This window comes from Rhipicephalus microplus, chromosome 6 (genome assembly GCF_043290135.1).
Source record: "Rhipicephalus microplus isolate Deutch F79 chromosome 6, USDA_Rmic, whole genome shotgun sequence".
NCBI lineage: Eukaryota > Metazoa > Arthropoda > Arachnida > Ixodida > Ixodidae > Rhipicephalus > Rhipicephalus microplus.
The window spans coordinates 201,634,628-201,650,732 of record NC_134705.1 but is presented as its reverse complement, the minus strand read 5'-3'; the positions used below and the strand labels follow the sequence as shown (position 1 = coordinate 201,650,732).

At 45.3% G+C, this 16,105-nt stretch overlaps 1 protein-coding gene across 2 annotated transcripts in view; it reads right to left on the bottom strand.

Annotated features, from left to right (window-relative positions):
- gek (serine/threonine-protein kinase gek) overlaps positions 1-16,105 on the bottom strand; it is a 151,943-nt gene that overhangs the window by 68,050 nt on the left and 67,788 nt on the right. Inside the window, exons 8-16 of one of the 2 annotated variants that reach the window (XM_075867614.1) lie at positions 14,728-14,896; positions 13,129-13,211; positions 11,841-11,906; positions 10,767-10,983; positions 4,210-4,329; positions 3,355-3,488; positions 2,797-2,903; positions 2,565-2,700; positions 1,117-1,268 (exon numbers count right to left, since the gene is read on the bottom strand). In XM_075867614.1, the coding sequence (XP_075723729.1) occupies positions 1,117-1,268; positions 2,565-2,700; positions 2,797-2,903; positions 3,355-3,488; positions 4,210-4,329; positions 10,767-10,983; positions 11,841-11,906; positions 13,129-13,211; positions 14,728-14,896 (1,184 nt within the window). The remainder of the gene's footprint in view (positions 1-1,116; positions 1,269-2,564; positions 2,701-2,796; positions 2,904-3,354; positions 3,489-4,209; positions 4,330-10,766; positions 10,984-11,840; positions 11,907-13,128; positions 13,212-14,727; positions 14,897-16,105) is intronic. The other variant, XM_075867615.1, reaches the window with a different exon arrangement.

The following is a 16,105-nucleotide window of genomic DNA, read 5'->3' as shown; positions in this document are numbered from 1 at the left end:
TTCACAGGAGTGAACAAAGCTGTAATTAACCACATTCATATAGATATTTTCAGCTGTTTCAGAATACAGTCCAATGCCTTTATGAGACACACTGACGTAAGAGACAAATGGGTATAAGAGACACCAGTGTGGCTACATTAAACTAGGAGACGATAAGAAAATACATACGTAGTACCCTGCTTATTTATATGGCACACCTCATATCAAAGACAAGAATCGCTTTCCAGTGCAAATCCCTTATAAAGTTATAAAAGGGTCTAATTGCGTGTGTGTGTTTGTGTACGCACACACACACACACACTTATATATATAAAGAGTCGGTAGATTAAGTCTTTTGGTGCTTGTGACCTTGACGATTTGCTCCAGCAACGCCTTGTCAGAGCTAATCGCGGAAGCCACAAGGTGCTCTTTGGATTGCAACTTGACGGCAGCTGCATAGGTTCTCAGCTAACAGCATTCATGCTACCGCTGATGAGCATCGGTCCAGCAAAGGCGACGTCACTGTTCTGCTCAGTACAAACGAAGGCATATCTGTAAGCTTTAAGCTAAAAAAGATCAAAATAAAAGCTCAGCTAGATTTCTATAGCGTACACTCGTAATAGGTCACGTGATCACCCGCAAGTGCACCTTTACCGTTTCGCCATGAGAGGTGCCAAGAGTAATTTTGAGTAAATAAATGAAAATACAAATTTGTGTTTAACAAGTAAAACAGCATTTGATTGAGACAATACAATGGACAATTTTTCCATTAATGCGGTTACTTCAATCAATGTTTTCTGAGCAGTTGTCAGTTCCTTTACATCCAACAAGTTGTTTGACTCGGGTTTCATTTCTTACTCGTCCAGCTTCTTTTTGTGTTTAGAACTTCTTCAGCCTACCATACGAAGTACTAGGTCCTCGCTCAGCAATTTCCATCATGGGCCCTTTCTGCAATACTCTTAGCCGTCTGTAAGCCAAGTCACGTGAGCAGCACTTGTGCACATTGAGCCACACTTGAAGGTCATGAGGCAATTTTGTACTTTTTTGTACCGTCACCGGGGTTTAGATTCAAGGTCACATTTAAGGCCACACCATTCAAGGTCACACATAACACTTTCGCCCGAAGAGGCAACCCACCTGGAGACCTCCTGAGAAACATCGTGTGCTGGCCGCCCAACCTGGCTTTTCTCAAGCTCCCCTTCAAGGTGGTGCACATACTCATCGCTGCGTTCTCGTAACCGCCGTTCCTTCAGGGCCTCAGCTTGCGTCTCTTCTGCACGAGCTTCAAGCTAAGGCAGGAACGAAAGGGCCATTAAGAGCGTTTTTCACTTCATGCAGGCTTACAACATGCAGCTCCAACAATCGTGAAGAAGATCCAGCCACTCACCAAGTCAAGAAAAGAAAATTCGCCCATATTTATAACAAAGTTGCAATTCGTTTTAAGCTTTATTCCTGTTTATATATCTATTGCAAGACTATTTTTCCTTTACTTCATTTTAACCATTATTTTGTTATATCCGAGTTTGTTATATCGAGGTTTGAGTGTGACAAACAGTTTGACTGTACTGCACTGTACATAGGATAGAATACAAAAGCACTTTTTCTTACCAAATCAGCTATTTTCAGGCACAAAGCTAGGCATTGTTGAGCCATTGTTTGACCAGTTGCTAAATAAATGCTATGCTGTTGCGATGATATCGTCAAACTGTTTTTATTTCACATAGGCATGCAGGTATTGCTTTGCCCAAGGTGAGGCATAAGGAACGAGTGACTAAGCAGCATGTAACATGTGCACATTATGTATGAAACACGTGCACATGTACTTGAACATATTTCAACACAGCACACGACTACACAGACACAAGAGAAGACGGGACAAACCGCAGCGCTTTCTTCCCTTGTGTCCACTGTGTTAAATTATGTTCAAGTACTGTCCTCAACTGGCCCAGCTTTCAGTCCTTCTACATGCACACGGCCTCTTTGTACTTTTCGCCGTATGAAGCCTTTTGCTCCCGGGAAGCCATCTCTGATGCATGAAAAAGCTTCCCACAGACAGAGCTACAATTCAGGTCAAAAGTGCAGCAGTGCTTTCACACTAAAAAGGAGACTTGTACACAATACAGAAAATATGTAACCAGTTGCAACTACGATGACTTCCTTTATGATATAGCTGATAACAGTAGTGAAAAACAGCCCAAAAGAAGTAATTGAGGAATTACAGAAATGGAATCTATTACTTTCGTGTTACTTTCCTTCAAGATTCTATCGCCACAACACAGTTCACTCGAACTACAAAGAACTACTGCAGCTTGCATAATAGAGACAAGGCTGAAGTTCTGCACAAAGGCTGGGACGCTTACTGGGACTTCTGTGATAGAGTGTTACACGTCAACTTTTAGCAGCAGTTGTCTCTGAAAGTTGTCGTCCCTGATTCTTCTATGTTTCCTCGTTACGAAGTCAGCTGCTACTCTGAATACTCTCTCAATGCATGCGCTCAATGGAAGGACGGCATTTTATTGTAGCATGCATCAGCTCGTAATTGCTAAGTGCTTCGATGCTAGTGTTGAAAATGAAGGTTCACTTGCCTCTCTTCGCAGCTTGTCCGCTTTTCTAAGGTCCTGTCGGAGGCTGTCGATTTTGTGCATTGCGCTCTCCAACTCTTCTTCCTTGTCCCGTACTTGCCGGGAAAGCTTCTGCTTCTGTGTCCGCAACTCTGACAGTCTACCACACAAAGAAAAGGGGGTTGGATGAGCCAAGTGCTCAAAGAAACCAAGTTGACGTAGATGTAGGAAAAACGAGAATGCAATGTATTCATACTTATCGCTAACTTCTGTATACTCGTCCATGGCTAGTTTCTTCTGTGCTATGGCATCCTTGAGCTCCTTGCTTTGCTGCTTTAGCCTTTCTTGGGCATCGTTAAATTCCTGTGAATAGTGGTAACATCCCATCAGCAGACATCGAAACTCAGACGAGCAATCCAGAAGGCTTTGTAAGATGCAGCTGCCAAAAAGTTTCACTGTTGTGTTACACTACTGACACAAAATTATGATTTCAGCAATGCGATATTCCAAAATAATGTGTTACAATTCAGTGGCTTGGCAAAGTTTATTTAAAAAGATTCTGTTGCAGTAAGCACAAACCAGCTAGAGCAGGAACAATAGTAATAACATCATGCCAGTTAGGGCATGTTAGCATGCCTTTGCAAGTTTTAAATAGCACAACAAAGAGGGAACAAAAATCTCTTTTCAGTTACTACTATTTAACCTATTTAATATCTTGACTTACAAGTACTACAAAATATTATGCTCCAGTTATAAGCCATGGTGGTTCAACAGTCCAAAAAGATCAGCATAACTCAAGAGCACAATCACTCACTCGTTGCAGGTCTTCCTTCTCTACATGCGCTAGTCGTAATGCCTTGTCCAACTCCTTGACCTTGGCATCCCCGACGGGGTAGCTCCCATGAGAATTGGACAAAGACTGTCGCTGCTGCAGCTCCAGCTCCAATTCTATTACATAAGAGACAAATGAAACCAGGCACCAGACAAGCTACAGGAAAGGTCAATGAGCAGTGTACCAAAGTTCTTTAATCATGGAAGTTGCATAACTCTGCTTCGAAATTCAGACATGCCCATGGACGAACTTGCGGAGAATAGCAGACTGACATGCCAAGTGGGAGTGACGACAGAGAACATACCCCATTGATGGCAGCAGACACTGCAGTGTCTGCTGCCATCCTGTCAGTAGCCACAGCAACAATTAAGACAAGTACCTTCCAGAAAGATGAAACATTTCTGTGACTGCAGCATAATGAGTAAAATGGAAGTCACAAACGTAAGCAAAATGCTAGCTTGCTCAATGCAGCATTACTTGCGACCTCGGAACCTCAAAAACGTGAGCTTTCCCAAGAATCTTGTAAGATGTAAAATGAGCTTTTTGGTATTACTTATTCTTTCTTATTATAGAAGCACAATGAAACGGGACACAAGAAATGCAGCAAAGACACTGTAGTGCTGCGTGTGTGTGTCTTCGCTGACTTTCTTGTGTCCTGTTCCTTTATGCCACCACAGCCATTGAAATTATGTTATAAGTCCAGTGGCATTTAAGGAATGAAGGGCATGCCTGCTTTGGATCCTCAAGCATGCCAAGTGAGAGAGCTATGGCTGTAAGTAAAACAGCTTTACTGCTAGCTTATCTTGGTGGGAAATTTCCATACGAAATCGGGCGCACCTGCATTCCTTTTCTTGAAGGTGTTAACTTCATCCTGAAGCCTACGGACCTCTCCGTCTGTTGATGACGTCCTCTGTAACGCTTCATTGCTGGAATTGGGCAGCCCTCTTTTGAGATCACCTACAGACAAAAAAAAAGGATGGCATACGTGTACAAGGATGAAGATGTGCCCTGCACACACAATATATGACACTGTTTTCGAGCAATACACTGGCCACCAAATACTGCACATTTGAAGTTACTGGGAAAGAAAAATATTGTTACGGTGCGATGGATGCCTTTATTTACAGGAGATGATCAATGCGAGAGTCCAGGGATCTGGCCGATCACTGCTCGTGCCAACCTCGTTCTCCTCTTCTTCCACGCGCATCCTCAGTATCGTAGCAATTCCCCCTTTGCAGACGATGCCCACCGGGCGAGTTAGGCTTCGTTGCGATGATGATAGCGTTTTAAACATGAACGACGTTGGTCTTGCTTGAGCGGCGGCCAGTTGACAACAGCTGAGATATCACGTACGTGACATCGCTTAGACGTTCCAAGACAACAAACGGACCGGTGTAGTTGGCCAGAAACTTTTGGCAGAGGCCGCGCTTGCGAAGCGGCGTCCAAAGCCACACCAAATCCCCTTTCTCAAACCATACGTGCCGGTGACTTCTGTCGTAACGGTTTTTGGAGCGTTTCTGTGAGACGAAAGTTCGAAGACAGGCGATGCGCCGGGCCTCTTCTGCGCGGCAAATGGTTTCGGCGAGAGTAGGTTGATCAGTCTCGGAAAAAGGAAGAATAGTGTCAAGAGCTGTGCGGGGTTGGCGTGCGTAGAGCAGATAAAATGGACTGTATCTCGTTGTTTCGTGCTGTGCAGTGTTGTAGGCGAAAGTTATAAATGGCAAAATCGCGTCCCATGTTTTGTGTCCAGAATCAACATACATGGAAATCATGTTGACGAGAGTCCTATTTGTTCGTTCCGTCAAACCATTAGCCTGCAGGTGATACGGGGTAGTGTGACGAAAATGGCACGAAGCAAGACGAAGGAGGTCTTCAACTACATCGGCAACAAATTGCCGCCCGCGATCACTGATGATGACACGGGGGGATCCATGGCGTAATATAACGTGTGACAGCATGAACTGTGAAACTTGAGTGGCCGTTGCCGCAGGAATCGCCGCAGTTTCGGCGTAACGTGTGAGGTGGTCAACGCCCACAATAATCCATCGGTTGCCGTTCGTTGATCGCGGAAAAGGGCCGAGCAGGTCGACACCTACGACGTCAAATGGTGAACTCGGGGGTGCTATGGGATGAAGTAGTCCGGCTGGCGGAGTTGTAGGACGCTTGTGGCGTTGACATTGCTCACAGCTCGCAACGTATGCAGTCACACTTTTACGCATCTTCGGCCAGAAGAAGCGTTCTTGCGTGCGATAAAATGTCCTAGAAAAACCCATATGGCCAGATGTTGGGTCGTCGTGCATTGCTCGAAGTACGTGTTGTCGAAGACTTGTAGGCACAACTAGAAGTAGGCGAGGGCCTACGCCGGAATAATTCTTTTTGTAGAGAACGCCATCCTTTACGACGAAACCACGTTGACCGTTCGTTCCGGAAATAAAGAAAGAAGCGAGACTGTTGTCATTGCGTTGCTCTGCTCGAAAAGTTGTTAGGTCGGGGAACGGAGTATCCACTACAGCCAAATATTCATCAAAGTTGTCAGCGTCACACTCGGTTGTCGGAAGGGGAAGTCGTGAAAGGCAATCAGCGTCGGCATGACGACGACCGCTTTTGTAGCAGACTTCAAAGTCGTGTTCTTGCAATCGTAATGCCCAACGAGCAAGACAACCAGATGGGTCCCGTAGTCCAGTGAGCCAACATAAAGAATGGTGGTCCGTGACAATCGAGAATCGGCGGCCATAGATATAAGGGCGAAATTTGTGCACGGCGAATATGACCGCGAGACATTCCTGCTCTGTGACAGTATAGTTTCGCTCCAGCTTACTTAAACAGCGACTGGCATAGGCAACGACGTGTTCAGCAGCTCCATGGCGTTGGACCAATACGGCGCCAATACCTACACCACTGGCGTCGGTATGAACTTCTGTGGCAGCAGATGGGTCATAGTGGCGAAGTACGGGCCCTGACGTAAGAGCAAACTTGAGTTGCGAAAAAGACGACTCGCATTCCGCTGACCACCGAAAAGGAGCGTTCTTGTTGAGTAGGGACGTCAAAGGGTAAGCGAGGTCGGCGAACCTGGGCACGAAGCGACGGAAGTACGAGCATAGGCCCAAAAAGCTTCGCAACTCTCGTACCGACTGAGGTTGTTTGAAGCTGCTGACTGCTGCGACTTTCTGGGGGTCGGGTCGAACGCCATGCTTGTCCACCAGGTGACCGAGAACGAGAGTCTCGCGGCTGCCAAAGTGACACTTCTTAGAGTTCAGGGTGAGCTTAGCTCTCTCAAGGCAGGTGAGAACTATGTCTAGACGATGGTTGTGTTCATCGAATGTACGGCCAAATATTATAATGTCATCCAGGTAGCAAAGACAAACTTCCCACTTTAGTCCACGTAACACAGAGTCCATGAAGCGCTCAAACGTGGCTGGAGCGTTGCATAGGCCAAACGGCATTACATTGAATTCAAATAGACCATCTGGGGTTATGAAGGCCGTTTTCTCTTTGTCATTCGGGTGCATGGGTATTTGCCAATAACCAGATCTCAAATCCACGGATGAGAAGTACGATGCCGAATGTAAACAATCGATGACATCATCAATCCTGGGAAGCGGGTAGACATCCTTTTTAGTAACAGAGTTGAGCCGTCTGTAATCCACGCAGAATCGCCATGTACCATCCTTCTTTCGGACAAGAATCACAGGGGCAGCCCAAGGGCTACACGACTCTTGAATAACCCTTTTCTTTAACATCTCTTCTACCTGTTGAGTAATGACCTTGCGCTCTGCAGATGAGACACGGTATGGTTTCTGCCGGATAGGGTGAGCGGATCCTGTGTCAATCCCATGGCGAGTACGCCACTCGGGTACACTTATTTGCTCTTCTTTCTGCGCAAAGTCAAATATAGTAGCGTGCTTCGCAAGGACTTCGACCAAAGCTTGACGTTTTTCTGATGTTAGCGACTTGTTTACCATACTCAGAAAGTTGGCTTCTGTATGGTACGTTGCACAAATAGGATCTACTCTCTCGTCACTTAAAGATGCAATGAATTTAGTCACATTTTGTTCGAAGCGGGCGAGTCGCATTCCGCCGGGTAGCATAACAGGTTCATTTGAATAGTTCGACACCCATAAGGCCGATCTCCCATCACTGATCGACAGAACACAATGTGGAATGAGCACATTTTTCTTGGCGCAATTAAGAGGAATGGGCTCCACAAGAACATCAAACTTTCCGGCGTCCGAGGCAGAGGCGTCAACGCGTACGGTCTTCATCGAGTTGGGCGGCAAGACAACATCCTCAATGACGGTGATAGATCCTTGACAACACCTAGGATCGTCAGTAAATGCCGATAGCATAATCTCGCCAGCACCGCAATCTACAGTAGCCCCGCACTCGCGTAGAAAATCGATGCCCAAGATGATGTCATGGGTGGAGCTGGTCAGGACGGCGAATTCAGCCTCGAAGACCTTGTCACCCAAAGTGACACTAACAACACACACACCGATCGGGCACAATGTCTCCCCGCTCACTGCACGAAATGATGCACAACTGTCCCAGCGAAACATCACTTTATGTCCTAGCCGCAATTCGAAGTTAAGACTCATTACTGAAACAGCTGCTCCAGTATCTATCAAAGCCATCGTAGGAAGTCCATCAATAAGCACGGGGACCCTATTTTGAGTCATAAAAACGGGTGGAGGCATAGGCGGATGTAGTGACAAATGTTCGGCGACCTCACCTCCATTGGCCGCACCACCTAGTTTCCCGGAGGCGGGGAGGTGACGCGTCGACCAGGAGATGGGGAACGGAACCGGCGTGTTGTGGGGGGCGTCAAGCTTCGCACGGAGGAAGGCGAGTCGTTGCGTAAATTCCGGTGGAAATTGCGTCCTACATGTGTATCACTGTGGGTCGTTTGCTGGAAACCGTCCCCATCGTACGCGTCCCGCATTGAACGCATACCACCGCGCCAGCGGTTTTGTCGAGAAGAAGGTGATGGTCCCTCGTAGCAGCGTTGCTGGGGGCGACGCCTTTGACCACAGAATCGAGCCACATGTCCACGGAAACCGCAGTTATAGCACACAGGGGCCTCACGCACGTCGCCAAACCTTCCACGAGGCGCCATGTGCCCATGATCGTCCCACGAAGACACCATTGTAGGTGGTTGGCGGGAGGCATTCTGGAAACCACGCCGATGATGTAAGTTGTCGGTTGGGGGCTCTGGTGCTCTTGATTGGGGCACATCATATAGCGTGGCATCAACGGCAGCACACATTGCGTCGTATGGCGGGGAGGTGTTGATAGCAGGTGCTCTCGGCGGGTTGACAGCATCACGTCGTCCAAGTTCTTCGCGTACGATTTGCCTGATCATTGAGGCAAGATCACAGGGGAATGTTGGAGGGACGTCGACACTTGCAACGGTGGTGACGTTGGCAAGTCTACCAAACTTGGGAGTGATGCGCCTAGCCTTCAGTGTCTCAAACGTGCGGCAGTGTCGTATTACGTCCGCTACAGACGCCAAGGTGTCCTTGCCGATGAGGAAATTGTAGACATCCTCAGCAACCCCTTTGAGAAGATGCCCTACCTTGTCGTCTTCTTTCATGCGTGGGTCTACAGATTTGCACAATTTCAGGATCTCTTCAATGTACGTTGTGCATGTTTCACCGGGGACTTGAGCACGCTGCATCAAAGTTTGTTCAGCGCGCTTCTTCTTCATCAATGGGTCCCCGAAGCAGCTCGCTATTTCTTTCTCAAACGCTTCCCAGGTCATTATTGTTTCTTCGTGGTTTTCAAACCACACCAACGCCGTCCCTTGAAGAAACAATCCGACGTTGGACAACCGGGCGGCCGCATCCCAACAGTTGTATTTACTCACACGGTTGAAGTGTTTCAGCCATTCGTCAACGTCTTCTCCGACCCTCCCTGAGAAGCTCCGTGGTACCATGTGCCGGGGCCACGCAGCGCCAGACGAAGAGTGCGTGGTGTCGCCGTCAGCAATCGGATCCATAGAGAGCGGTGGTAGACCAGCCAGTCGGCGGCTTCGGCGTAGTTCTTGAGGTAGCGCTTCCGTGATCGTTGGACTTGGATCGCTCCGCTGTACCCCGCACCTTCCACCAATCTTGTTACGGTGCGATGGATGCCTTTATTTACAGGAGATGATCAATGCGAGAGTCCAGGGATCTGGCCGATCACTGCTCGTGCCAACCTCGTTCTCCTCTTCTTCCACGCGCATCCTCAGTATCGTAGCAATATTATAAAGTTACATACTATAATGTTATACATACTGCCCTGGAACGGCATTGGTCCTGGGTTCAAACCCCAGACCAGGACAAATTTTTCAGCGACTAAGAAGCTTTTCTTTCTGAGGAATTTGTATGGATTTCCTTGTTGATTCAGGCTACAAACTGGTGGTGGTCTTCTTTGCTTTTCTTAACTCTTCTGCCACCTTGCGGGTTTCCGCAGAACTCATTTGCATATTATAAAGTGAGCTGAGCTGAAAGAATTGTCCTTCCACTGGGGTCATTTAAATGATTACAAAATAGGTTGTTCATTTCATCAGACATACACCATTCATTAATCAAATGACAAACACAGGCTGTGACTTCTGTTTTTTTGCTAGTTGTCACACTATTTCTGCCTTCACTATTTGAATAAACAAGTAAAACACTTGTAAAGTTGGTTGGTTAGTTGATAAGTTACAAGTGTTCATATTTGTTGCCTTCCTCACCTACTACACTAGGACGCAACGCAGACAAGGACAACCACTAATAATGTTTGTCACATGCTTGCATGTCCTGTCCATTTGAAGGCAAATATCATCCGATGCTGTCATCATCATCATCTTCCTCTCCTTTGAACAGGATGTGATGACGTCTGCATTGGATGGCTTTTGCCTTCAAGTTTCCCCAGAAGAACAATCAAAATGACCATGACAATGACAATCACCATTAACAAAATATTTCATTTTGATGGTGATCTGGATTGGTTGTATTTTTCAATCATAAGACTTGTTTTTCCCTTAATGACAGAAATGGACACTTTCTGATCAGTGCCTCCATTTTATTTATTGGTATCTTCAGTATTAGGGACTAACTTTATAAACAAACGATCTTGTCATGAAGCATAAGGCAGTTGAGAAACGAAGAAGGTGCCGAACACAAGCACGTAAGTTTGTTGCCTGCATTATGTCCTATAGCAACCAATGTTTCGTTTGGTACTTCTAAGGGAGGAGTGTTATTATTGTTTAAAAAGAATGGTGGCGCTAAGCTCTATAGTAAAATTAACTAGAGAATATAAACAACGTAAAAGATTAGAAGCAAAGACCTGCATACACCGAGCCAATCTCGCGTCAGATACCAATTTGCTACAGCGAGCTTTCATTGCATTTCCGAAAAAATGTCACTCACTAGCCAAGCGTTGTCCCAGCTCTGCGTTTTCCCTCTCCAAGGCCCGAATCCTTTTCTGGCATGCCAGATGGCCGTGGTCGCCCGACTGGGTAGCCACACCGTCCACAGCCGACTCGCCCGCACCACTGGCCAGCCGGCTTCCTAGCGTGTACGTAAAGCCCACAAAGGGCAGGTGCAGCCCGGAGAACACTGCATTGGTGCTCGGTGGTCCCGACTCCTGTGCAGTTCCACGTCACACATGACGTTCCGCTAACAGGTACCTCCCAATTCCAGAGCATGCAAGGTAGACTATGGTAAGTGGAACACACAAGATTAGACTATGATAAAGGCAGTTGAACACCTTACCCACAGGTAGTTTTATCCAAGGCTTATCAAACCGAAATGTTATGTTTTGTAGCAACCATTCCAATACATTCGTTTAGCCATTGAGACTTGGATAGAAGGTAGGGGTTGATCGAGACATCCCCTCTTAATTCTTGGCGCCATGCCGAATGCCTGTGGCATTCAGCCTTACTTCAAGAGTTCCAAACAACACTAAGAGCTTTTCATTCCAATAACTACTCTTCCAACGAGCAATTCAAAAAATTTCTCATCCAACAAGCAATTCGTAAGTCTCACTTTGAAGTTCCTCTTTTCAATTCCTTCGTTGTTTATTTTAATTTATATTGTCACTTGTAGTAATGCTCCGACACCTAGCTCCCCATATTTTCACACTTAGCTTCAATATTCAGTGTATTGTCACAATTTCTGATGTCAGCTTCATCAAGCAATAACTCAAATTATGCACAATTTTCTTCTTGAAACATTTATGAACAGACCAGAAAACTCCATCAAACTATATAACACAAACTCATAAACTTCTTTGCTTAGGCCAGTAACATGCCTTCACCAAACACTGCAAAATTCAATTGCAGGGTTGTTATATAGTTAGCTGAGCTAGTCAATCTAGCTCTACATATGTTAGAGGCACTGTGTGAGAATGTTAAAAGCGGATCGATTCAACATGTTATTAAAATGTAGCTGCATTTGCAGGCATTGCGTATCTCTAATCAGGCCCACCAAAGATCGCCTTACCAGCCTTCGACCGAATCGACTGAACACACTTCCATGACCTAGACCAAACGGCATTACAGGAAAATACTAGAGGAAAAAAAGAAGAGAAGGAAAGGAACATATTTATCACTTTAAGGCACATCCAGTTCATTTAACTGGAACATCTTCTAGAATGTCGCACTAGCCTGGTAATTGACTGCTGAATTTAATGGCATAGGCAAAGGCAGAAAGAGCAATCTACTCAGTTGAGTTGATTGAGAAAATGAGTTCAGTGTTTCAATATTTTCAATCGTTTGCAAAAGCACTCTATTAATCTTTTATTTACCTTCAAATTCCTGAACATCAAATAGTACTCCTACCCAGTTTTATACGAACACTGCATGTTCTATTAATTTATAAGAGACCTTTGCTTTGTTCGGCTATAACGAGTTATGCATTTTAGGCCATCCTAATAACTGCCAATTTCAAGCATTCATGCATATCACTTTGTAGTCTACTTCTGTGTTACTGTCATGAGTGCAGGGAATAGTACTGAAAGCTTAAAATGAACTAATGAAGTGTACAATGACTACAGTAAAATCTGTTTATAAGGACCCCAGATACTGGTTATATTTTCTAAGGTTTTATGGCCCAAAACACCAGCATGATTATGAGAAACGTCGTAGTGGAAGGCTATGGAAATTTTGACCCTCTGCTTCTCTTTTATGTGCACTGACACCGACAGTACACGGGCCTCTACCACTGCACCTCCAACAAAATGTGACCGCCGCGGCCAAGATCAAACCTACGACCTTCGGGTCAGCTGCCGAGCATTACAGCCGTGCAGGCCAACACAGATTCAAATTGTTTGCATGCACCCTGCATGCATTTTGGAGAGACAAATTGGGCATTTAAAATTTTGTTTGTCTTGACAACATCTGTCAATCGTAACAGCTTGTGTCATTAGTAATTTGGGAAAATTAAAGTTGTATATAAAAAAATGCTAGAATGAATCAACAGAAGGACAAAAAAAAGAGGTAAGGAAAAAGCTGGTGGCAAGTAGTCTACCTCTAAAATCCTTGTTAAAAAGCCTTGTTAAAACCTCAAACAAAAAATAGAAAGCCTTCACTTTGTATTTTTGCACTAGGCTTATTTTGACTTCAGATCCGACATTTCAGTTCATTAAAGGCACGACTACAACACAGATTTACACGTCATCTAACGATCAAAACAATAAAATGCAGACTTCAGGCATTTCACAAATTGATGAATAGAAAAATGTATGTAGTCTGTATGGCTCTAGAAAATTGGCTATAAAAAACATCCTCACTGGTTGCTTGAGATCAGCATCATCAACGTCGAAGTTGGAAGTGTCTGTTGGACTGCTGACCTCTGGAATGTAGGGTGCCCGACCTGCACGCAATGTTCATTATATACAAAGATGGCAGTGCCAGTGAAAATCTTAACAATATAAATACTTTCTTCAATATGATAAATAATGTTTCTTTTGTCACAAAATAACTTAATAAGACATTGTAGTTAAATTACAGCACTACACACTAGTACTGATGACAGTGTACAAGCCATCGACAATCTATAATCTCATCTGCGGCGAGGCGTGCCGGCATTTATACATGCGGCAACAAACACTCGAGAATTTCACTGGTGGCCGCGTTTATTCGATAATGAACTCTGCTATTCGCATTTGCAGGTTCAAGCCCACAAGATGATCCTGAAACAATCTGGAATGCTCCAAGACTTTCTGGCACAGTTTGTGTAAGGCATTACTAACAAGTGCGATAGGCCGGCAATGTAAAACATAGAAGAACAAAAATTAACGACATCTTCCCAAAGGGAACCCTGATGGGATGCGAAGCAGCAGCGTTGCACACGTACGTGATCGACGTTTTTCGCTCGTGCCTCGTCAGTGTCATCGGTCTTCTGTGGCCAACACTTGTGTTTGGCTTCCCTGGCTCGCGCCTCGTCAGTGTTGCAGGCGCGACGTCGCCATTGGCGAACGTGATCGGCTCTGCCAACCCTCGCACAGCCGGCGACGGCCGAGTTAGGCCAAATCGCTTCGGCGAAAGTTTCCGCAAGCGAAGGAGCTTCGCTTGCCGGCGTCCTCACCATAGCAGATAAACGAGCCAAAGGAGTGCTCACTCCATAAGTGCTTGAATGTTGCAAGCGGTGGAGAGGTTGACGCAAGAGAGAGGTGACATGCAACGAGCGCACGGCAGGCGAGGGAGAGAGTGACGTCAACGCGCACTGCAAGGGAAGGCGTGACCTACTTGGCACCGCCCCAACACCCGCGACGTGAAAAGCACGGTGCGGCGCATTGGCACAGAGACACAGACGGACAGCATTCACAATCTAGTCAAAAAGCTGCTTCGCATCTAAATAAAAGAAAGTAAGAAGTGTGTGTCTGATACTACACCCAATGTTCATAAATCGCATATCCAACCCTGTCCTGAATATCATTGTTTAGCTCACACAAGCTGTTTCACGTGCACCCCATTCATAAGGCTTACACAACTTTCTTGCAAATCAGAAGCTTTGTTTTGTTGCGGCTTCACCAATATATAAACATTTCCCAGTGCTACTTTGACTCCTTTAACGATCCACTTGGACTAGTGCAATACGTATTATTATTTTATTCCTCCAGCCAGAGACGGTTGAGTGGTTCATTGACTTTAGGCTGCTGCATATTTGTTAGCTATTGTATCTTAGTACTACTTCTGTTCGCTACTGACCTCTTGTGCACCTTTCCATACTGTGTACCAAGTTAGAGGCTCCCATCCCAGTAGCTGGCTGTCATTCATACTAGTAATTTTACAATCTTGTGTGCAAGACCATAATACTTATAACTATGAGCCATTGCACTGTGGAGGGCTTAGTCCAACCAAGCACATTTCCAAATAAGACTGCATACTCTCTCGTATGTGATCCCAGTCAACTCCACTGAACCACGCATGGCTCTTGAAGTCCTGAAGTCCATTTTGCCCAAGTCGACAGTCGGCACTGCAGATCAACCGCCTCATTAGATCCTTGGCATCTTCCGAAATGCTGCAGCCAGGGTCGTCCGGAAAGTCAAAGCAGTTCTGAAAACAAATAAAAAAGAAAAGAGTGGCAATGATCGATGCCACTGATAATTACATTTAACTGCAGTGTTCACTTAAATAAGTTTTCCTTTTTGTTCTATCAGTGAATGGTCTGCCAATGACAGCCTCATAAACCAGGTTCCCATAAGTGCACCCTATCAAACAAACAGGAGAAACAGTGTTACAGATGGAGAACCTTTTGTTAAGACTAAAACCTTATATGTGGCTTTAGAGGGTTCATGATTAATATGGGTACAGCACACCACGACATAGACACAAAAAATAGACACACACACAGCACTATATTTCGTATAGATAGCGCTGTGTGTATTATAGTGCTATGTGTGTTAGTACAGATAGTGCTTTACGTGTGTGTTTTTTTCATGTCCTTGTAGTGGTGCCCCTATGAACAATAAACACAAAGCAACTAGCCCAGCAACACGCCTTAGCAACTTAAAGGGGTTCTAAACGCAAGCTTCTTGGTATAACTCCACATTGAAAAAGAAAAAAAGAAAAAAGCACTGCTTCGAGAAACCCACAAATACACGAGAGAGAACAGGTGCTGTCTTTATCATGTCATGCCTATACCAAGTCTCATGAGAATATGCCGTTAAAACGAAAAGCTGGCATGGGAGAAGTGAAACTAAAAAAGCTACGCGATGTCTAGGAACTGAAAGCTCTACAAAAGCAAGTGAAAGGATAACTGTGCCAATACAGGGCATTTTCAAGACATCTGTCCAATATGCTTTAAAAACTACGGAAAGGAGGTATCGGCGTGCTACTTGCGGCATTGCCTTCCTCTGGCAGAAGGCATCTTCAGATGGGTACAAACATGAATTACGACAGTAGTTATAGAAATTAACACAATTAACTTTTAAACCAGTGGTAACAGCCGGTCGAGTCAAATGGGCCAATTCAAGCCTTCCTACAAACATTCCATCGCCACTTTGAAATTTTAGAAAAGTGGCCACTGGTAATAACCGTGGAGGGATGCAATTTGGCCAATTTAGCTCTCGAAACTGACACACCAAACAGCACATCTACCATTCACTTCAACAACAGGTGTGTCACTGCACGATCATTGATGTCATTGAAGGCAACGAAACGCTTCCTCAGCAGTGCGGCGTCCACTCCTCCACTATGCATTTGCATCCCCTTTTCCTCTCTCCCCTCCTACACCCTCCAAAGAAACGCTTTCCACGTTTACGT